The 23,709-nt window shown below is 53.5% G+C and overlaps 2 protein-coding genes across 7 annotated transcripts in view; both read right to left on the reverse strand.

Moving 5' to 3' along the window:
- Nucleotides 1–3,717, reverse strand: part of DNAJC5 (DnaJ heat shock protein family (Hsp40) member C5) — a 28,875-nt gene extending 25,158 nt beyond the window's left edge. Inside the window, exon 1 of one of the 3 annotated variants that reach the window (XR_006337206.1) lies at nt 3,485–3,717. The gene's annotated coding sequence lies outside the window, so the exon portion shown is untranslated. The remainder of the gene's footprint in view (nt 1–3,484) is intronic. The other 2 variants (XM_043884848.1, XM_043884847.1) reach the window with 2 other exon arrangements.
- A 2,966-nt stretch (nt 3,718–6,683) lies between these two features.
- On the reverse strand, nt 6,684–22,728 carry TPD52L2 (TPD52 like 2). Of its 4 annotated transcripts, XM_043883321.1 has the most exons (9): nt 22,569–22,728; nt 20,029–20,174; nt 18,161–18,309; nt 17,255–17,314; nt 13,429–13,530; nt 10,619–10,645; nt 9,826–9,867; nt 8,767–8,815; nt 6,684–8,244 (listed from the first exon to the last, which is right to left on the reverse strand). In XM_043883321.1, the coding sequence occupies exons 1-9, from the start codon at nt 22,585–22,587 to the stop codon at nt 8,149–8,151; spliced, it is 690 nt and encodes a 229-aa protein (XP_043739256.1). In that variant the 5' UTR covers nt 22,588–22,728; the 3' UTR covers nt 6,684–8,148. The 4 variants fall into 4 exon arrangements, with proteins under 4 accessions (XP_043739256.1, XP_043739257.1, XP_043739254.1 ...); XM_043883322.1 differs by lacking the exon at nt 17,255–17,314; XM_043883319.1 differs by lacking the exons at nt 9,826–9,867; nt 10,619–10,645.
- Nucleotides 22,729–23,709: the final 981 nt, after the last annotated feature.

Here is a 23,709-nt window from a genome sequence, read left to right on the forward strand (position 1 = left end):
AAGAGCTCAGAGTCTCTTCCACACTGCGTGTGCAAGAGCTGGCTGTCACGTGCTACACCTGTCCCCTGAAGACACAGGAATTTGTCTCCTTCCTGGAAAACTGGCTGACCTCATTGGCTGAGAAATGGTTCACCTACAGCACTATACACTCCAAACCTTGTACAAAGTACTTTTAAAAGGAGTTAGGGAATTTTTTTCAAGGGTGATTATATCTGTGTTTATTTGCAGACTTCCCTAGGGGTCTAGGGGTTGAGATTCTACTGTAGGGAATGTGGGTTCGGTCCCTGGTCGGGTAACTAAGATCCCATGTACCCTGTGGTATAGCCAAAAAAAAAAAATCATTTGTAGAACCAATTACACCCCAATAAATTTTTTGTACAAATCACGCTCATGTTATTCCCTGAACCTTAGAAGCAAACTCTCACCTTGGATAAAACTCCACCTTGTTCCCTTACCCTCTGCACAGCTGCTGCACAGCACTTTAGTCATTCATTTGATATCCACTGAGCTTCGACTACAGCCCATGACCAAGGCAAGCACGTCATGCCTAGGCTCTGAGATGCGCCATCAGCAGCGTGCCAGCAATTCTGCCTGGTGGTGGCAGGGAAGTCAGCACAGGAACCAACACACAGGCCTGACTCCAAGTCCAGGACTGAGATGGAGCAAAGCACTAGTCCTTTTTTTTTTTTTTTTTAAGCACTAGTCTTTAGGGTAGCTCAGCCTGGAGCACAGAGCACCAACCGTCTGAGAGCAAGGGGGCTCAAGAACACAAAGAGCCAAGAGATGCATGGTATCTGTTCAGTCCCGGCACCACGGTAACACAGTGAATGAAAACCAAGAACATAAACTCACTGAGTGAAGGTTCTGGAAATGACTTGAGTTCTTCCGTCACGTAGAAGGATTCAGAGCAGGCCTGAGGAACAGCTCATTTTCATGTGGTTTTAACGGGTTACTCCACCTCACTCATTTTATCAACACATGTCATGAGTATCTGAGGCTAATGTGTGGGATTTACTTTTAGGGAAGTTAACTGAAGACAAAAGCTGACAAAAACCTTTTATTTTGGACTAACTATAGACTAAAAGTTGCACAAAGGTTTACAAGGAGGTCCAAAGACCTTTCTGACCCACCTCTAACTGGTTGTGCTTTCCCAAAGGGGAAGTAACTTGCCAGACCTCCCTCAGAAGCCAGCAGCTCAAGGACTCGGCACTCACCACAGTGACTTCCCATAGACACGGGCTGCTGTGCTGCTGCTAAGCTCATCACCTCCCCTTTCTCTGTCAGTATTTCCCGGGCATGCAGCACGTGCCAGTCCCTGTTCTCTGCACAAACAGGCTCCCTGTGGACTTTACCTCACAGTAAAAGATTCAGTTATAATAAATATATTAAGTAGGACATTAGAAAAATGAAGTGTGGTGGGAAACCTAAGCAAGGAAGGGAAACAGGGAACAGGAGGTGGTGAGTTGCTTTTGAACTGTGGTGTTGGAGAAGACGTTTCAGAGTCCCTTGGACTGCAAGGAGATCAAACCAGTCAATCCTAAAGGAAATCAGTCCTGAATATTCATTGGAAGGACTAATGCTGAAGCTCCACTACTTTGGCCACCTGATGCCAAGAACTGACTCAGTGGAAAAGACCCTGATGCTGAGAAAGACTGAAGGCAGGAGGAGAACAGGATGACAGAGAATGATGGTTGGATGGCATCACCAACTTGATGGACATGAGTTTGAGCAAGCTCCGGGAGTTGGTGATGTACAGGGAGGCCTGGTGTGCTGCAGTTCATGGGGCTGCAAAGAGTCGGACGTGACTGAGCAACTGAACTGAACTGAGTTGAAACAGCAGGCAGGCAGTCAGGGAAGGGCTACCTGCCCTGAGGCTAAAGGTAAGGACGCCAGTGATCTAGGTAGAGCCAGGAAGGAGCAAGGAAGTCTGCCAAGAGACAGGCTGAGAGGCCACTTTGGAAGGGATCAGAATGAGACAGGGGCCAGAGGGAGGAGACTGGTTACAGAGGCTGGGAGTGGACTGACAGGCATCTCTGCCCACAAGGGTCTCCATCCCAGGCCACAATGGTTCCACAGTTGGGGCCCTCTCAGCAAAGCCGAGTCTCCTCCATGCGCCTCCCAAGTGTCTGCTCATCAGATAACCCCTGGATGCTCTGCCTTCACCACGTTTAAGAGGTCCAGGCAAGGGGCTCCAGCAGCATGTGTGCCCCTCACAGCCCCGTGCTGCTGGAAACAACTGCCACCCAGCCCCTGGCTTGGCCACATGCCATCAGAGGTGCCATCAGAGGCGACCCAAGTTCTGCAACCTTGACACAGGTGGAAGAACTGCACAGCTCTCAGGCTCAGAGGCGACCCAAGTTCTGCAACCTTCACAGAGGTGGAAGAAGAACTGCACAGCTCTCAGGCAGTAAGTTTCTCAAAGCCTGTGAGTCCTGCCTCATAATTTCATCCCTCAAAGTTTGGCAGGTGCCTTGATCCTGAAATTCACCACCACGTTTAACAAGACAGAAGCAAATAAATGAACATAAAATCTCAGGAGCTTTGGCTGAAGTTCCGCCTTGAGGCAACCAGATTACAGATGGGGCAGAATAACTGTTAGGTTAGCAGATAGTTTTTAAACAGACAACTAGCAAGGACAAAGGTATCCAGCAGAGCCACCTCTCAAGTTATGACCCCTACCAAGCCTAAACCTGGAAACCAAAATAAAACGGAAACTTTCGCTTCCTTTCCCTGCATAGCACAACCGAGCAAATATTGAGAACTCATCTCTCAGGCACAAGAAAAGGCGAGTCCTTAATCCAGCCCCTCAACGCAAACAAGTTCGAACCCGCAGGGATGAGATCCTGACCCTCTCTTCTATGACTGCAACACAGGCACTGCTTCAAATGATGCCCTGGCGAGGTAGAAAAAACGTTTTTTTTCTTACAAACTGGATGATTTTCACCTAGAAGATTAATTTACACCGCGTCAAGGAACAAAGCTCAATTCCGTGAGCTATAAACATAATGACCCAGACACAGGTTACGTGGCTCCAGAACCGGTGGCGTTCCCCCTCTCGCCCGCAGGACAGGAAAGACCCTCCCCGAGGCGTGGGCGCCCTGCACAGACCCCAGTCCCGGAGCGCGAGCTGCCCCGGGGACGCCAGGCGGCCGCAGGTCAGGTCTTTGGACGCCCCCAGTGCGGGCCCGGCGGCACGACCGCGGCGCACGGCCTAGGCCTTCCCGCCGCTTCTGCGGCCGCACCGCCGACCCCAGCCCGCCCTGAGGGCTAGGAAAAGGGAGAGGGGGTCGCCGCCATTTCCGGCTGCGGGCGCGCGGCCCCGACGCCCTGCGCAGCGCCACCCCGCACCCCCTCACCCAGCCCCGCGTCACCCTCACCTCGCGCCCCGCCCCCGCTCACTTAACCCGCCCCCGTCACCCCGACCCCCGCCCGCCTGCCGGGCCGCCCGGCCTGACGCGAGGCCGCCGGCCCGCCGCGAGCTCACCTGTCCGCGCGCCCGCCCGCCCGCCGACTCCGCGGCTCCGCTCTTCCCTGCGCGGCGCTCCTGGGCAGCCGGCCGACGCGCTCTTCAGCCGGGGCTGCGCTTCGGGACCGGCGGCGGCGGCAGCTGCGGCGGGGGTAGCGGCAGAGGGCGCGGGAGCAGCACCGGCAGAAGCGGCGGGGGCGCGCACGCTCACGCACGCACCCGCACCGGCGCGCGCGCTCCCGGGAGGACGTGGTCGCCAGCGGATCGGAGCCGCGGGCTGGTCAGGCGGCGCGTGCGCCCGGAGTGCTGGGCGGAGGCTCCGCCCCATGGGGCGGAGCCCCGAGTGACAGGAGTGGACCAAGGCTCCCGAGCGAACCCCGGACAGCCCATGGGCGGGGCCCCAGGACCTGTGGGCGGAGCTCGCACAGCTGAGTCGGAAGCTTCCACCGCCCCGCAAGGGCGGGGCCGAGGGGCCGGGCCAAGGGGCGGGGGCGGGGCCTGCTCGCCGGAGCGTCAGGTGCTCTCCCGTGCGCCCGCAGGTGCTGAGGCCAGATTCGCCAAAGGCGGGAGGTGGGGGGACTTGTCTTGCAGTTGAGTTTGCCCCGTACTTTACGTAAGACTGAGAAATCGTAACTGATCTCGTCAAAGAACTGGAGCGGGAGCTGGTGGGAGATGACCCGGAGGCCGACGGTCCCTGAGCCACTGTTAGGGACTGACGTTTGCTCATCCCTGCAGCGCAGAGATGCGACTTCCTGCTTGCCTGCCCAATCACCGAAGTGCCACCGCCATTGTCCAGCCCCTCCCAGAACCACCCGCAAACAATGACTCAAAAGGGCAGTTGAACCAACTTCCACTCACTCCCCTGCCACCCAAGATACGACCCCTGCTCATCTCACTGACCCCTTGAGGAAGGGGAGACCTGCTCTCTACCCTTCCCTATCGCTCCTATGTCAGAAACAGTTCTACCATTTACTGAGTGCCTGCTTTGTACCTGGTACACTGCTATATGTGCCAGTTTTCATCCTAGAAGCCATTCAACAGACTGGTCAGTACTCCTCTGCCTCCTCACCCCCACATTTGCCTATTGGCCATTTTCCACTCAGCGGAGTCATATTCTTAACACAGAAATTTTATGATATCCAAGGCTCCCTGTGACACATTGTGTGTTAGTTGCTCAGTCATGTCCGACTCTTGTGACCCCATGAATTGTAGTCCACCAGGCTCCTCTGATGACACATTGAGTACAATCCAGACTCTTTGCCAACAAGCTCCAGCCCCCTCTACCTCTGTCCTCTTACATCTCTGCCATCATGCTGGCTCTAAACTGCTCAGTCTGTCCCAGGCTTGGGGCCTGTAAGTGGCAGAGAGCTCAGGAAGTCGCCTGGCAGTCGTTAAATTGTGCAACATCAAACAGGCAAAAAGAAAAGGCCTATGAAAACCGAGAAGCAGAAGGGCCAGATTCATATCTATGTCCTTTGATTCAAGAGGATGAAAGATTCCAGGCACAATCACAGAAGGAATGAGAGAATCAAATGGACCCGGTCCCAATTTCAGAGTGAAGCTGAGTTCGGCACTGCACAAATGAATGAAGCAGACCTTAGTGAGTTTTCCCTTGACCTACTAATTCCTCTTTAGGAATAGTCTAAGAAAATATTCCCAAATACAGAAAAAGGTATATCACTAAGCTGTTTTTTTTTTTTTAAGCTGCTCTTATAATAGTAAAAATGGAAACCTAAAAGACAATCAAATGGAACAATATAGTTATAAAATGTGTACAAAGTTACTTAATAACATTGAAAATTCTTTTAAGAGCTCCTGAAAGTAAAATGAGCAAAATGCATATGTTAAAAGTACACTATTACAAATATGTTTATAAAATAAGGTGCATGGGTGGTTCAGTGGTAGAATTCTCACATGCCAAATATGTTTATAAGTCAGCCTGTTTGGAGATAATAAGACAGGAATACCATCAACTGTGGACAGTGGCTTCAGTCCAGTCCTGCCCTTCACAGGCCCTTTAGTGAGGTCAGGGGGGCACTCTTATCCTCACCCTGACAGGAAACTGGGACTTCATGGAAGCGACTGCCACAGCTGCCCTCCAATGCCGGTCCCACCACTTGCTACAGCCCTTCAAGCTCTCAAAGCTCATCTCATGGGTCAATTATTTAGGGGAGCCATCTGAGGGCTAGGTCCATGTCAAGGCCATCCTTGTCCCCCACAAGGCCTAGCAAACTCTTACTCACAAGACATTTAAATACTAAATAAATGAAGACCACTTGGAACCCACTTCATCATCAGCAAGGGTAAATGCTGACCACAGGCAGTGGAGGAAGGTGCTTACCCCACTTGGCACAGCCTCACACCTCACGCTGTGTGGTGTGGACTGCCGTGCTGTCACATACAATTCACATACAATTTGAAGTCATTCACTTTCCCTGCCTTTGCATCTGGGGCAAGTCGTGCTCTCTGACCCAAAGGAGGTCCAGTGCTCTCAGTAAAAGGATTTCCCACTGGGCACATCCAAGACAGAAGAAGGGGCATTGCACGGTGCCCCAGGGCAGTGCAAACGGAGGCTCTCCCAGAAGTTTCGGGGAGGTGCAGCCAGCAATCCAGGGCACAGCATTAAGAGGGAAAAGCAGAGAACAGGGAAGTGTTAAGAATGGCAAGAGAATGAGAATACACATTCACATGTGTTTGTTTCTGCATGAAGAAAGCACTAGGAGGGTGAAGAGTTATTGGAAGATAGGTGGGGTCTGGCAGGGAACAGGTTTGAGCCGGCCTGGTATCCAACCTGTCGAGGATGCATATGCCCTTCCTATACCACCACGGCTGTTAAGAGTTGCAAGTGGACAACCTCAGGAGTTCAGGCCCAAGTCCTTCAGTGTGTGAATGCTGGCTGGCCTGCTACCCTCTTGCTACAGTGCCCACCTGCATGGCTCTGGAAGCTTGGCCTGGACTCACTGTAGCTTCGCTGGCTCCTCCCCATCCTCCATACCCCTTCCCCAGAGACCCCCCCAGCTTTGTCAACACACCCTCTCATGGCACTGAAGATCTGAAATTTGCATTTGAGACCTTCTGTCTCCTGCCTGCCTCTCCCCAAGGTGCAGGCTCCTGACAACAGGATATGGTTGGGGTTATGGTCGGTTGGGGATATGGTCGGTTACCTGGCCACTCTTTCGCCACCTTTCCGAATGAAGACACATCACATGAGCTGAAGTCTGTTTTCCCCCAAAGAAATGCTTTATTGACAAATCACCATTATTTACTTTATGGAAAAGAGAAACCCAGGATGCAGTCATTATCCCTGCATCCTGCCTTCCCACCACACCCCATCTGAGACTCCAACCCCAGGGAAAGAGCATGGAGCAGCGTTCCTCCCAAGGCACAGCGTGGACTGCAGCCCCCCCGTCCCCCAAGTGTCTGAAGTGACCAGCACATGCAGGTACCAGGCAGCACATCACAGTCCAGCAGAGAGGACGCTAAGCCGATGGCTCCTCCCCCCGAAAGCACACACAGGTGGTCGAGGTCTCTGCCCACCAAGAGCCTGTAAGGCACAGAGCTGCCCCTCCAGATGCACCAGACATGGGGCCAGGGGTGAGGCTGCTGGGCTGTGGCAGCATCAGAGGAGAAAGAGATCTTTGTAGCTCCTGAGAAAAGGCAACAGCAGAGTTCCAGCTGACCCGAAGCCCCAGCCCTGACCTACCTGCAGGGTCTGCCTGCTGCTTGCCAGCCCCGGCATGTGGCATACCCACAGGCTGCAGCTGCTGACCGGGGAGGAGCCAGCCAGGGCTGGCTTGCGCAAGGGCAGCGCTGGCCCTCCATGGAGGGGCTGGTCTTTCTCCTGCCTCCATCCCCACTGGCCAGCAGGTGCTGCTGTGGTCACCAAGAGGAGAGAAGCCAGTTTCTACACAGGGATGGAGTGCACTCATGAAATAAAATACAGCACTGGCACAGCCGTGCTGCCCCTTGGCTGGATGCAGGGTTTTACATAATGCTCAAAACCCACTGAAGAATCCTCGTTTGTATATAAAAACATTATAAACAAAGCATAAGGCGATGTAAGGCGTGCATTTCAGCTTGAGTCCAAAGAAATACTTTCTAACTATGAGGCTAAAGCTGCTTCGCTTAGTTTTACTTTTTGAAAAACCCACTGCATTTATAGAAAATAAAGAATTTGCTTTTGTTAAAGCTAGATTGTTAGTGTAACAATTAGGCAGCTGCTGATAATCAGCTTCTTTCTGGAAGGTCTCAAAAAATGGATAGTTTTCCTGTTTAGCATTTTGAAATTAAACTGCAGATCAGGCAGGGCTTTCTGGATGACTCGTCCTTCTGTGACTTATGGAAAGACTTCGGAAAACACAGCGCATTTTACACTTATCACATTCCCCCCTTTAAACATGCTGACCAACTAAGAGATTCCCAACAGAAGCCTGGCTTTGGTTCAGTCACCCTGGGACCCACCATCCTGCCCACTCCCTGCCCTAAGGCAGGATGGCGAAATGACCTGCTGATCTGACAGAGGGGGAGGCATCTGTGGACAAGGCGTGTTCTCTGACCCATGCGAGTGCGGCGACCACGTCTCCATGGGGATGGCATAATTGTCCTCCACACCCACCACTCGAAGTTGCAGTTGTGGCGATGAGGGTGTGCTTATTCCATGGCCGGGCAAAGTCGCTACAGTCTTAGAAAGGTATGTGATCGGGCAACGGTCTGTCACCACTCCCCGTTGGAGAGGGAAGGTTGTCACCACCATTCTCTCTGCCACCGACAACTTTAGACTACAGATGGGGAAAGACAAAGAGAGAAAGGCATGAGACAGGACACATACATGACAGATCCTACCTATGCCCCTCCTAGGAGTTCAAAGTCAATTTCTATGGGAATGTATGTAATGTGAAAGCCACTCAGCAACAAAAGGAACAAACCACTGCCACAGGCAATAGACTGGATGTCACTCTGAGGAATAAGAGTAGAAAGAGCCAGGCCCCAAAGTCTGCACACTGATGCATGCAGTCATGTACTATATGACTTTCTCAAGACGACAGAAATGAAGAGCAGATTAGGGGTTGCCTAGGGTAGGGTGGGGGAAGGCAGGCTGTGGTCTCCGTGGGGATGAACTGTGCTCTGTCATGACTGCAATAGCGTTCTCTCCTGGTTGTGATGCTGCTGGATGTCACCACGGGAGACCACACAGGCTACAAGGGCTCTCAGTATCAGTTCCTGTGACTGCACGTGAACCTACGTGACGAGTGACAGGCCCTGAGCCAGCATACTGGGTAGCCCAGGTCCAGGTCAGTTACCTTGATGGTCCCAACTCGGTCCTCAAATGACTTGAAGGTAGCAGAATTCCTTTAAAGAGAGAAAAAGATGTCAGTACTGTAAGGAACATGTGGTTGTGTGCCCTCCTAAATGTGAAGGGCCTTGGGGTTAGGGTCATCCTTTGGAGAGACCCTAGAGAGATCCCCAGGTCTCACTGCAAAAACGTGACAAGCCAAAAGAAGGTGAGGGGACACACATGTTCTGGAGGCTCCCCTAAGACAGAACTGAGATCAGCCACACCCACCAACTGCAGGACAGAGGATCTGCATGCCAGCAGCTGGTGAGACCCAGACTTCATGTGGGCGAAGAGCAGACCCCTCGACTGGACGGAGGAGGATGCTGAGCACATGATCCTGCTGCACCCTAAGTGCACACATCCTGGGGTTACTGAAAGTTCCGCATGTTCTTCACACAGATCTCTCATAGAAGTCGAGCAAGAGGAAAACTAAGGCCCATTTTAAGAGCAGAGAGAGGTGAGGAGGCAGAGAAGCAAGTAGGCCAGACCCAGGTCCCCCGCCCTACCCCTTCCCCAGGCCCAGGCCACCAGAGGCAGCCTGTCAGTGACCCCCAGGCATGCTCAGGGAGGGGAGGTAGCAGCTGGAGCAGATTCTTCTGGGATGAAGACAGCTCTGTGGGGACCCAGGCTGCACTATAGAGCAGGAGAGCATGGGTGGAGGCTTCGAGGAGGAACAGGCCATGGCTCTGGCTGTTCTCAAGATAAACAGTCTCCGTAAAAAGCTTGGAGACCCCTGGCAGCCTCCTGGGTTCTGGTGTATGCAAGCCTCCCTGCCCCTTCCAGCCCAACCTGAGGGCAGCCCTGGAGAATCCCAGGTAGAGCCCAGTTTGGGCCTCACCCCCACCAGCTCTGCAGCCTAGAAGGGGTGTCTCCCAAATCTGAGCCAGAGACTGACAGGGGAAGGTGGTTCCTGGTCGGGGGTGTGGGGGATGTGCAATGAACCAGCCAGAGCCACCCCCTCCCACCGGCCTCCCAGTGGGGTCCCAGCAGGCTCGGGCAGCTGTGGGGCACAGGAGCACGTTACCTCATGGCCGGCATACTTATGGAGTGGCGGATGGAGTGGCTGCTGCTTGGAAGCATGGGAGGAGCAGAGAAGGAAGAGTTAAGGCAAGGATAGGACCGGCTCCCCGTGCAGGAAGCTGAGCCCCACCCCCAGTACCAGGGAAGAACAGAGAAGCCTCACAAGCCCCGCCTCCAACCAGGAAAACTGACCCTGGTACCCCTTGCATGGCCCCAGAAGTGTGGTACTGTAGGGGGAAGGAACCAGGACAGGATGCCCTCAAATTAGGCATTAAAAACATTTCTGGTGCAAAGAGCCACCAAGCAACCCATGTGATTTCACAGCAAGTCCCAGAAAAACAAGCAGGCCAAGTATGAATATCAAAAGTCACGACTCTTCTGGAGTTCCTGGCCTCCAAGCAGGAGGAGCGGCTTGATCAACATGAGCTAAAGGACACTCAGAAGGCTGTCTGACCAGGGACCAAGAGCCCAAGGATGGAAAGGAGACCAGCTCCCTGTCAAGGGCAGGACCACTCCTGGGGGAAGAAGACCCGGGGACACAATGGCTCAAGGGCCAGCACAGTCCCTCCCAGGACGAGTCAGGGCGGGCCAACGGCTACCCTGTGAGGCCGAGTTAGAGCGGGCAGCAACAGCGCCCAGCCAGCTACACAACCAGAGGAGGAGCCCTGCACCCGTCCCACCGCTGGTGACCATCTTGCTGTGCTGCCCCCACCATCCACACAGCCCCCTAGGGCCGGCTAGAGCCTCCCAGCCCTGAAGCATAGACAGCCCTGCCTGGTACATCATGTCAGTCTTACCTAAAGGAGTGTGGGAAGGGCCGAGCCCTGAGGGGCAGCAGCAGGAAGAGAGAAGAGAGGCAGCGTTAGGAGGGGCGTCCCGTCCCACCCCGGCCCCATGTTCGAGACCACCCCGCTGGGGGAGGACACGTGCCCCTGTCCAGCCTCTGCCCCACTCTCGCTCACACAGTCACATATGAGGGACCTTTCGTCTGACTCCACCACAGGCTGGAGAGAAGGAACCCGGTGAAACAAGCAGAGCAACAGCGTGAGGTACTCCTCTGCCCCCAGGGTCATACCTCACCCAGGACCCGGGACCCCATCAGCCTACACTCCAGCTGGGCCAGTGTGCCCCCCCGCCACCTCGACAGGGCCTGCAACACCCCCAAGCACTCCACGCTTTGGCTGCATCAACACAGATAACAGAAGATAACCAAAAAACCAGAACATATGCAAGGGCAGCTGCTGGGGTCTGGGGGAAGGGGCCACGGCTCCCCTCTCCACCCTGGCGGCCACCCCAACATGAAAATCATTTCAGAAGTGACAGTCACATGGCCTGAGGCACCTGTCGTGCTCTGCTGGGCGGCAGGACCTACTCCGCTCGGCAGGAGAACAAGCCTGATAGTGAGAAGAGGTGCTTGTCCCATCAAAGGTCACCTAGCCGGATGGAGGCCTGACCTCACTCTAACTGGGCCTTTGACGCTAATCCATTTCCCTAGGGACGCAGCAAGTCCCCTCAATGGCCTGCTCCTGGATGGGCCCCTCTAGACACCCGGGGGACTGCTGTCCTGAAGGACAGAGCAGCGCCTGACCCTCAACTTGCGAGGGAAATCCCCTGGGCCTGGTTCTCTGTGTCAAGAAGTGGAGAACTCTGTCAGCTTCGAGCTCCAAACCACAGAGGTCAATGGGCCTCGACCTCAAGCCACCCGAGACCATGTGTGAGGCAATGGGGACACATGGATAGGCCCCTCAGACTCAGTTCACAGCAGCACTGGGATCACAAGAGCAAAGTGAGCAGCAGGCACACGGGGCCTCAGGATGAGACCCCAGCCAACAGGAACCGTGACCAGGGGCCGGTTCCTCCACTAGCAGGGCTCACACATGGCAGGCACAGCACCAACCACAACAGGGCCACCCTGGGTTCTAAGCAGAATGGGGCACACTGAGCTCTGTCCTCCCAGAGCGAAGCCACGTGTGTGAGAACTGCCCAGCGGGCTAGCCTGCACCAGGGGTTCTACCCTCTCGCCTGACGTCCACCTAGGACGCTCTGAACATGTGCGACAGTGAGAACACTGAACACGAGGGCATGACACGGCAAGTCAAAGAGAACATTCCTAGAAGAGGACGAGGCAATCCTGTCACCTGCTTCAGATGCTCTATCACCAGCCTGGCCTCTGGAGCAAAGAACAGGCGTCAGCAGGAGCGCCCCCCACCTGGTGACAGGCCCTGGGAGCGAGGCCAGGCCACGAGGGGCATGTGACCAGCTCACTGCCAGGCATTCCTCCGCCCAGCTCAGGTGGCCACAATGGGCATCCCACCCAGAACCAATTGAGACTCATCCAGGAGGACATGTTGAGCAGTGCAAAGCCTGGGGGAGCGATGGCCACAGGCCCTCCTGGCTGCTATGCAAAGCCCCAGTTGGGGGTCCCTCTTGTGTCCAAGTCACGGTCACCATGGGCCAGGCTTGCATCTGAGGGCAGTCTGCAAGGACCCCTAGTGCAGGGGGAGTACCCCTGAGGCATGGATGCCCCCTGACTGTTCAGCTTCTCCAAAGGTTTAAATTTTTTCAAAATAAAAAGCTGAGGGTGAGGGAGTGAAGAGGTATAATGATACCAAACGATCAAGAATAAAAGGTAATCATGGCTCTGGGCACCAGCTGTCCTCTGCACAACTGGGTGAGTCCCGGGGCTGGTGAGTGCCTGTGGCCCAGTGGCCAGGGCAGGGCTCCCACCTTGAGGCCCAGGAGGCGCCCTCAGGCCATGAGGTGGGGAAATGAGTACTCTGCACAGGCAGGAAGGGTGAGAAGTAAAGGGACAGGGCTGGGCGGACCCTCAACACAAAGTTCAGCAGGCCAGGCCCACAGCAACCCCATGGGATTACCAGCTGTGAGGGGACAGGGCAGGGCCGGCAGCAGAACCCAGGGCCAAGTCCAGGGTTTTGGCGAGGGGGCGGACCCATGCTGCCCGCTGCTCTCACTGATTCACCCCAACAACCCAGAGGAAGGCCTGAGGGGCAGCAGCAGAGCCCAGAGCAGGAAACTCAGGGTGGAGTCTGGTGTGGGAGTGTCATGGCCATCAGGCTGGGGCAGGCACTGCTGTGTGCTGGCCTCCAGTTCCCCTGGCCTGCTTCAGAGGCACTCAGGCAGCCCCCAGGGTCTTATCCACTTCCAAGACAGACTGCTTGGTTGGGGGCCCCAGTGTACAGCCACACACTCTCAAGAGCAAGCCAGGCAAACACGCCATGCTTGTCCTTGACTTGTCCATGCTGCCACTGCCCCCAGGCCAGAATCATCTGTCCTCCATGAACATCATCAAGAATCACAGCCCTCACCAACCCCAAGTACAGTCACCCATGGGCACAGGGACCCCCCCACACCTCACCACGAGAAAAAGGAATGGCAAAGAGCAGCCAGTAGAGGCAGGTTTGTGAACCAACCGGTCTGGGGCTGGTGTGGTCACACCTGTGGGTATTGAGAAGCACCTGAGGTAGGCGCATCTGCCTACTCCAGCAGGCTTCCTGCAGACCAGACCCTCCAATGGATCTAAACACCCTAGAACCCCACCTGCTCAGCCCAGGTCTCAGGGCAGAGGTGTTGGACCAGGGAGTCTCACCTCATGTCCCCAAGCTTCCGGCTGATGGCAGAGCCCACGGTGGACAGGGCCGCTGAGGTCTTCTGTCCCGCCTGAGACAGGGTTTCCTGGGTTTTCTTGTAGCTGGAAGGAGAAACAGTGGTTAAATGAATCATACAGAAGGTGCAGTCATAGCCCGTATGCCACAGACAAGGCGACCAGAGAAGAGGGGGCGGTTGGGCCGGTAACCCGGGCCCCCAGGGAGGGGACTTGCATATGGACAAAGCAGCACTGCCAGGTAATGACTGCCCCCACCCTGCAATAACCCTGTCTTCTGTTCTTCCTATAACTCAGGCTTTCCTCCTCCCCCTGTGGAAACTCACTTCTCTACCTTCCCGACTTCCATAGCAAACAAGTCCACAGAGCTCAGGCACACAAGCCCCTAGGGACCTCACATGGCTTCTCTTTTCTCTTATCCAAGGCAGTCCTCTGAGGACAGAACAGCTCAACTGCACCCACAGGGTTTGAGCCTGGCAGCTCAAATGGGCGGTGCCCGGCTGGCCTTCAGACCCCGAGCAGCCCCTCCAGCCCTCCTGTTCTGTGTCTACCATGTCCTTTGAGAACGGGGAGACCTAGCTCCACCTCATGCCACTGTTCTGGCTCAAGGAGGTGGTCTTGGCACCCTGTGGAGATCTCTTGCCCCACCCACCCACAAGATAGCTTGTGACCTTGACAGCAGTGAGACAGGCACCAGTGGGCTGCCTGGGCCACAGGGACGGCAAGGACACCCCTGGGCCAACCCTGAGCCGCCAGCCCCCACCACAAACAGAAGACACAGCAGCCTAAACCCAGAGGCTCCTGCCGAGCCAACTTGGCACCCCAAGGAAAAGAGAGCTCAACATGGCAGAGGTGCCCACCAACTCCAGCCTTCCTGGCATCCCAGGTCACAGGGGTGGGCTTGGATGGCAATGGCTGGGGTTTCTCGGCCCCCTTCCACATCTACCCCCAACCGTTGCCTGCAAGAGCCCCTGTGTGAGCACCTGGGGACCACACCCCTCAGGCCGGCCTTGTGCCTCAACCCCTGCACTCCCCATTCTGTGGGGACAGCCTGGTCCAAGCACTCTGGAGGGCCTCCTCTTCTGGGCAGTGGCCCCTCACAGCACAGGGGGCCTGGCCCTCAAAGCATGAACTGCTTCCCAGCAAGTCTGGAAATACCTTGAAGTCACTAAGGCATAGAGTTTATCTTAGTTTCCAGGAAGATCAGTAATTCTTGAACATACTGTTAACAGCAGGTAGAAAACAAGTTCCAAAATCCTAGACTATGCTTCTGGGTTTTTTGAATTCAATAACTAATAAGATGTCTAATTCTCACTCCAGGCCTTAAAAAACCTGACAACCAAAAATTCCTCCCCCCCCCAGTGACAGTCTGACACAGTCTCAGAACTAAAATGAACAGGAACTCAACATCCAACCAACCTGTCCAGTGACCCAAGGATCTGGACAACAGGGTCCTGGACAAGCTTCCCCCAGTGGAGGAACACGTCTGTTTTAGGCTCCAGATGATTCGCACTAAAACCCACAGTCCACACCCTCCTCTCAGAGGGTTTCCAGATGGACTGTGCTGCAGTTCCCTCCGGCACCCTCTGACCTGATGGTGCCTTCACCCGGAGCTGCCCCCTAAACCATGGCCTGTCTTGGCGTCTCACAAGACATGGCAACAGAAGTGGAGCGTCCAGAGGGCAACTCAGAAGGGTGCTCAGGCACTAGGGCCACTCTGGGCTACTCCGTAGGGCAGCACCCCACTGGGACAGATGTGGTGCAGAGGCCAGGATGTGTCTGCGTCCAATAACTCAGCCCAACCTGTGCTTGAGAGCACCAGGCTATGCCACGCTGCTTGACTGTCGGTGAGAGGGAGGGGCCAGCGGGATGCTCCTTCTCCGGGGAGAAGACCTCCTGCAGACCTATGGGGGTTGGGGATCTGTCCCCACCTCCCACTAGTGGGGACACGTGATCCCAGACTGGCTGGAGGTGAGCTCCCTGACCCCAGTGAAAGCCCAATGACTCCCATACTGAGCCACCTTGTTGTTGGGCTACAAGGATGGGAAGATACGGTCCTGCCTCACCAGGCCCCCTTAAGCACAGAGGAGCCGCTTGCGAACAAATTCACTGTGGGGAGAGCTGAAGGGGGGGTGATACACACTGGGAGTGCTGGTCAGAGCCCCATGCGGGTGGCCTAGAGTGGGGGTTTCTCACCAGGCGAGGTCTACCCCTCCCTCCTAAGCTGACACTATCTGTAGCCGTACCTTCTGTCACCTGCGACCATATAGGTTGATATGCCAGTAAGTGACTGTGAGATTCATTGATGTTCACTCTAAGCACGATTTTAATTCTGATCTACCTAAGAAAGGATCCCATGAGGTGATCACTTCATGACCAATAGAGAGCATGGCTGCTGAATCAACAGCTGGGTTGAAACCCCCGAATGGCATCAACCTGCTCACGACAGCACCACTGCACCAGAGCCGAGCACTCAGGCTGCAAACACCTCACTTCCTCCCTTCTGGCCACACTCTCATTCACTGAAAGGGATCCACAACCACAAGAATTAGGGAAGACAGGGCACTGGCTCCAGCCACACCTTCCCCTCCAGAGGCTGTGGGCAAGGAATCCCGGTAATGGCCTCCTGCAGCCACCAGCCAGGCACCCCGAGACTGCAGAACAGCTGTCTCATGCTGTCCGCTTCCTGCGCTGTCACTGCAGAGACTTCTCCAGGCCTGACAACTCTCCCAACAGATCTGGAGCTGAGACCTCATGGCCACGGCCACTGCCTGATGAAGCACGTGAAAAGAGCCAATCCTGCCAGCCACACTTACAGGCCCAGAGCCATGGAGTCCATTCAGAGGAGTCAGAACTGTGATCTGGGGAAGCAGTGCCTCAGCAGCTCCCTGGCAGCTGGCTTTCCAGAACAGCACCAAGACCTCCCAAGGCGATTCTCAGCCTCAGTCAGCACTGTGAGCCTGCCTCCAGCCAGGGGCCACCCTACCAAGCCACACCAACAGCGTGGAAACTCCAACCGCCAGACCCACCTGGCGCCTGGCTGCCCTCACGATCCTAGGCTGCAAAGGCTCCATGGCCAGCCGGCCAACCTGGGCTTCTAGGCACCTCCAAGACAAGCTGGGTTGTAACTGTTTCCTTTTAGCCCAATGCAGAAGGGCTTTCTGCCCATGCCTTCTGGCAACCACAGTTCTTCCTTCTAAGCAAGACATCCCAGAAAACGATTTTAAAACACTGCACCACCCAGTTCAAAGGATATAATCAGACTAGAGTATAAATGAAGTGCCATTATCTATTTCACAGACTTCAAGTAAAATGCCAGGAGTCCTTCTGAGCCTAAGCTCTGACAGACAGAGCCACCATGAGGGTTCCATGCCCCGCTTCTTTGCTGTGTGGCTGTTTCTGTGCTCGCCTCTCAGGCCAAAGGAGCTAATTCAAGATCTGACCCGCACAGCCCATGCTGCGCTGACTCCAGAGCCACCCCTCAGTGGAGGTGAAGCCCCAGAGCACCACAGCGAGAGCCAGGTCTGCAGGAGGGGAGCACCACCAGTCCATCACCAGACTGACCCCCGCTCTGGCCTCTTATCTGAGGGACACACGTCAGGAGAGGGTTCCCAGTGCCATCTGCTGGCTGAACTTCCTTCTGCGCCTGCACTCTTCTCCAGTAGAGTTTAAAAGGATATTTTGTGTTTGAGAAAAATAAAATTATATGAAAAATAAAACAGCCAAGACACGCCACAGCTAATAAGCTGAACTGAGTGTGCTTGGCCTTCCTATCCCTGAAAGCCGTGTCGGGAGGGGAGGAGGCACTCACAGGTCTGACTGGGTCACTTTCTCATTCCACTCTCCGAGTTTCTCAGAAGTTTTCATGTAGCTAAAAACAGAAAGTCTGTGGTAAATTATTTAGAAAAACTACTTCAATGCAGGTTTCAAACTGCACATGAAATTCCAAGGAAAACAGAAGGACCAGCTGGCAGGAAGACTGGCTCTCCAGCCTGCTTCTGCTCAGGACCTTGTCAGTGGGCCGGGTGAGGCCAGAGAGGCATGGACAGGCCTGGCTAGCTCTCCTCATGCCGAAGGCAGGCCTGCCCAATCAGCAGAAGTTGTCTCTTGGGGAACAGCTGTGAGGAGCATGAAGGGCACTGCCATGGCCCCAAACGCAACTCTGACAGCCACCTTTTGGGTTTAAAGCCTACCAGTTTCTAAGACAGGGAACTGGGTTTTTCATAAGTGAGATTTATGAAATTCGATTTGGTCTTTCAGTGGGACACAGCTTCTCAGACAATGTGAAACATTTCCCACCCACCCCACCCCGCCTCTTTGGAGAATATGTTTCAGAGGAGCCACACATCTGCACTCCCCAAATCCAGAGCTGGGTCAGGGGTTCTGGGGCCATGATCATGTCACGCTCACAAGAAGGACTCATGCCCACTTCAGCAGACACTGACCTATGGGGACCACTGGAAAGCCAGTCTCATTAAGCACCTAATTTGTATTCTCTCCAATTTAGACCCTGAGACATAGTCTTGTCAATTTCTGCTGGGACAACTAGCATGTTCACCACCTTTTAAAACCATACATGCAGACTCTAAACTCTGAGTAAACCAAATTCAGATTTGGTTGCTGGCAAGGATTCAGGGCCATGAGCTGGCAGCTTCCAGGGGGAACACCTCACCCCCAGGACTCAAGGCCCCCTCAAGCAGGCGGACCGGACACTCACGCATTGGAGACCTGCACGTCATGCCAACTCCTGGAGAGATTTTGCTTCAGGCCCTCCAAGGCGGAAAGGCCCAGCTTCCTCTTCAGCTCGCCACAGTGCCTCTCCTTGGCTGCCAGCACCTGGCGCAGAGTGACAATTTCCTCTTCCACCTGCGAAAGCATGCAGTTACCAGGCTTCAACCACCACTATGGCAGGAAGTGACTGACATCCTTATACATGCTACAAAGAGGGTTTCTCAGAATCACATGAGAATTCTCCATTTATAGAAACATAACTTGTCTTAGGAATAGTCTACAGTGGCCATCGCTTCTGTTTGTATTTGGTACCAGCACCTCAACTTTCTCTGGAGAACTGTCCTGCTCCCCTCAGCTGAGTGTCTACCCACAGATGGCAAGTCAGGCCTGTCATAAGTCCGGACTGGGTATGTGAAGACAGCAGCCCCTTTCTGTCTGGGCTCCGGATCTGGGCATGGGTAACAAAAGGTGGAAGGTGGGCAGGCAAGCCGCATCTGCACCCAGGGGGAATTCCATACACAGAGGGAAGGAAGCAGAGTTGACGGACGGATGGATGGCCAGAGACACACATGACAAAGAAACAACCCTTAGGACATCTGTGTTTCCAAGGTCAGCTGCAAGCCTTGGCAAAAGCCACTTACACAAGTCCAAAGAAAATTTTTTTTGCTTAGTGTAGTTTGAGTTGGACAACAGGAAAAATCTTGACAAAAAAGACCAGAATGTTCTCATGTCTTAAAGAGTAGACGACAAAAAGAAGCATCCTTTAGAGCCATTCTGCTTTAGATTCTCAATAGTTTCAGCTTCTATGTGAACAGCTACTCTAAAAAACCATCCTTTCTTTAAAAAGTGATTGTTTGGATTAAGGCATTAATAGCCGCTTAGAGCCCTATCTGGCTAATCACTAGATTTTGCTTTAGAAAATACTGAAGAAACAATTCAAAATCAATGATCACCCAAGGCCAAACTATTACCAGTCACTCCAGCAGTGACACTTGGTGACATTAACTTTCCGTTTATGGTGTCGTGGGCACATGGGTTTAACAGCCTATGGACACACAGGCTGACATTTTAACCTGAGAGCATCTTCAGTTTACAATTCACCTCTGAAAAAGACATTGTGGTTTTATTCTCTAAACCAGTATGTCCTGAAATAAAGAGCAAAACACAGGCTTCCTGGGACTTCTTGCTGCTTCTCCTTTAACCTCTGCTCAATTCAGAAAGGATGGCTTCCTCTGCATTCTAAAACCTGGTCCTGGGGTCAGGTTCATTCACACAACCAGTTCTGCTCAGACCCGAGCCGGGATCCAGGATGTTATCAGGATAGGCTTGTCTCCCAAGATGGAGCAGAGAACTGCGACAAGTGTGCTCCAACCCCCGGCTGACTGATGCTGACAAGTGCACTGCCCCAGATTCTGGAATCTCAAGTGAATCACTATCAGGCTCTGTATCACATCATAAAAAGAAACACTCTTGGCAGTTGGTTTGAATAAAAATTATATGCAGAGACTTTTATTCTTAATTCCTAGTTCTTCTTAAGTAACTCTCACTTTGAAAAGATCACGTGAAAAAAAGAAGGAAAATGAAGATCCAGGGGCAGATACATCTGTGGGATCTTGAAAATGTCATGTTTATTCCAAAAGGGAAACCCACAACAGATGGAGTGCTCAGAGCAGCCGTGGACACTCCTCTCACAGAGAGCCTGCAAAGTGCCAGACACACACAAGCCAAGGCTGCAGAGGACAGATTCTGTGGGGCTCCCAGGGCAATTTTCCTGGAGCACAGCCAGCACTCCAGCTCATTTTTAGGCAGAGAGGACCTCACAGCACCCCTGAGCGTACAGCCAAGACACAGCACCTTTGCAAGCTCCGCCCTGAGCTCCTCGGCCTCGGTCTCTGTCAGACCCTCGACAGCAGGAGCCTGGGCAGCCACCGCTGTGTCCACAGGGACATCCGTCATGGAGTCGGAGAGCAGACCTTTGTTAGGAGAATTCAGGTTGATATCTGCCAGAGACAAAATGTGGTCAGGAAAAAAAAAAAAAAAAACGTGGTCAGAGTGCATCAAGTAAGAAGTCACAGACGAATAAAGTGGGCAGAGATTCCGCCCCACCCTGGGGAGAGGGGCAAGACAGGATATGGAGAAAATGCCTTTTCTCTGAAAGGTTCTACAATGATGGCTATGGCCACCAAACAAATAGCAGCCACATCTCAGATGACATAAGTTGCTTCTTAAGGTTCCAGAAATGCTGGCACAAGGCAGCCATTTCCTAAATCTGGTTTCTCCTGTAGAATACTCTCTTCATGGGCAGAAAATCTTTGCTACAAACAAAACAGCTGGAGCTAACAGATCTTCCTTTTTTTTTTTAAGATAAGGAACTTAATACAGCTGTAAACACAGTCAGCACCATTTTCTAATCAGCTGCTCTGCCAGGGCACAGGCTAAGATGACACATAGGAACACAGTCATCCAGGCCCTGTAGGGAGTCACCAAAACAAAACCAGTTTAATTCAGCCTCAATGCGCATTCCTTAGCATGGAGGCTGCAGCAAGACACAGGGGGAACACTACCTCACACACCTCGCTACATCCAAATCAGGTTCAATCCCTGCATCAAATGTTTTTTTCATATTAAATGCATTTTCCTGTATGAGCTAGTTTACAAGAATAGGTCTATATCAGTTCTTTTCAATTCAAACACATGACCATCGTTTAGTATGTTGTACAGTCAAACACTGAAAACATCTTCCTTTTTGATCAGCACATTCTGTGAACAAACAAGCTCTGTATGGTATTTGGCACACTTAAAAGTAAACTAAAGGGAATTCTCTGGTGGTCCAGTGGTTAGGACTCTGTGCTTTCACTGCAGAGGGTCTGGGTTCAATCCCTGGTTGATGAACTAAGATACAGGTCAATTGGCTTGGCCACATAACTAAATAAATAAAAAGGCATAAAGGCTGCAAAGAAATAAAAGTGTCTTAAATTGCAGATATGCCTATCTACTTTGGAAATCCTAGTCTGCTAAAAATAAAACGCACTTAAAAGCAAAGAAGCTCTACTTAGCTGGCTGTGTCATTCCTTTCACATGTCCACACAGTTAAGAGTCGGGCACTTCTATGATGCTCTAGAGATGCTCACTAAATGAAGCATGTTTTGTTCTCTTAAATCAATTGATCCAAATTTTTAACTTAGATCAACCAATGTGGTTTTACTTACATCGTTTGTTTCTGCTACGTTGAACCTACTTAATACTTAAATTCATTAAATGCTTTAAAGTCTTTACAACTTTTCTATTTTTAAAAACCAACCCTCACAGACTGGTAGTGTCTACCTATAAAGCTAAAACTGGATCCCACGGAAATCACCCCCAGATGAAACTGTACACTCACCAATCATGCTGGGCGCTGCCCAGTCACTGGGGAAGACCCCCTGACTTACAGAAGACCAAGGCAGGAAAGTGTCTTACCAAAGGACCTACAGAGAACAAGCACTGGCTGGTTCAGTAGGCAACACTGGGGGCTAGCCCCTCACCTGGGTGAGTCACAGTTCAGCCTGTATAATTATCTGCAAAATGGGGGTAATACAAGGACCAATCTAAACAGGTTATTCTGAAAATGGAAAAAATATCTCAGAAACAGACTTGGTACGGTGTCTGGCACACAGCAAGTGCTCAGTGTTTTCTGTCATTCCTATGACCAGAATCCAGTGCATATGACGAATTCTGATGTTTAATTAATATGCCCATACAGATCAAACAATAGAAGAACATCCTGAAATTATCCAGTGAATTTACATCAACGTAGTTTTAATCACCACATCCTCTAGAACCGCAGGATGGAAGACACACTTGTATCACGTTCTCAAAATCTCAAGCTTCTGGGCCCGCTCCACACCCGCCGCGGCCACCTCAAACTGGTCTGGGATGTCTGTTCCAGAAAGAGGCCTGGTATGCTGGGTGTGCCCCTGACTCACTGCACCCGTCCTCCTCGAGACAACTCCGAGGTAGGCTGGGCTCCGAGCAGTGTTGCCTCCCAAGGGGCGCTGCGCCCAACGCGAGAGCGGCGTTGCCTCCCCTCCCTCCCCGCCCTGCCGCCCCGCCCGGCGCCGCTCGGCACCTCGGCCCGCGTCCAGGGCCGGATGGAGTGTCCCCAAGGGCCCTGCGCAGGATCTGAGGGCGGCCCGCCGGGCAAGCGTTGGGCGGGGGTGTAGTGACGAACCCCAAGACTCTGGGGCGACGGAAGGGCGCCGGGTAACCAGTGCTCGGAGCAGTCCCAGCCGGGGGCGGAACGTCTGCCTGCAGCTTCTAGGCCAGGCGCCTGGGAGCTGAAGAGGGACAGCGGGGTAGGAGGGCGCAGGCGGAGAGGCCCAGAGCCCAGCACGCGACGCGAGGCCCACAGGTACCTTGGCCGGCGGAGTCCATGTTTAGATGGCTACCCGGCCGCAGTTGGCGTTGAGACCCGGTTCGAGGGAGCAGTGGGAGCCGAGTGGGCCGCACCAGGTGTAACTCGCCGCGTACACAGCAGCCAGCGGAACCGCCTCAGCAGCCGCGGCTTACGAAATCAGCCGCGCGACGACCCACTTCCGCTTTAACGTGCGCTCCGCCCTCGCCCCGCCCCCTACGAGCAGTGTCCAACGAGAGAGTGTTTTGGCCCCGTTCCTCTTAAACCTGATTGGCCGAGGCTGCGGACGAAGTCGGAAACAGAGGCCGGTCCACCAGCGAGAAACACAGGTAGAACGGTCTTGAGGAGCTCGAGGAAGGTGGGAAGTGGGAGGACCGTGTTTCATCGGGCTATGCGAGTTTGGAGCTGGGCGTGCTGGAGATCCCCAGCGTGTTTGCCACTGCCAGCTCACTTACTTTCGCGGGTCAGACTGAGGCCGCTCTGAGGCCTGACCCCCTGACTTTGGGATTTTTTTCTTTTTGAGCCCTTCCTTTTTGTAGAGATTTTTAAGCGTATGCGGATTGCGCGGAAAAAGGCATGACCACCGGTTCCCTCTCCGGGCTGGAGGCGCCCACCCTCGGCACTGTGTTCTCTTCCTTTTGACAGCAACCTGGTGAGCCAGGTGGGGCCCTCACCCTTACAGATGAGGAAACTGAGGCCAGAGTTACTTGCCATCACTCAGCTAGTTGAGTTGCTTCCAGATGACTCTGGAGAAGAGTTTCCTAGATTTGTCAAAGAAGAGGCATGTAGCCATTAGGCAACCCGGTCCCACTAAAACAAGTCCCACAACTACCCTTCTTTGGCTACCTAGTTGCCTCTGCAAGCAACCATTTAGTGGTATTCAAACCCTCAAGGATCTGACCTTTCTGGACAGCATTCCACCTAACAGCCAAGTCACTCTGCATGTACTGATCCCTAGGAAGGAAGCTCCTTCCTTTACCTGGGTAACTCTCTCAGTTCAAAGCTCACCTACCCACAGGTCTTCCTGGTACTTCAGGTCACCCTAGTTACCTGCCTCTGCCTGCACCGGCCCAGGTGCATCCAGGCCAGGTCTTGCTCTGCTGTTGTCTATTACATGCCTGCCCCACTTACCTTCTTTCAGT

Source organism: Cervus elaphus, chromosome 23 (genome assembly GCF_910594005.1).
Source record: "Cervus elaphus chromosome 23, mCerEla1.1, whole genome shotgun sequence".
Taxonomy (NCBI): domain Eukaryota; kingdom Metazoa; phylum Chordata; class Mammalia; order Artiodactyla; family Cervidae; genus Cervus; species Cervus elaphus.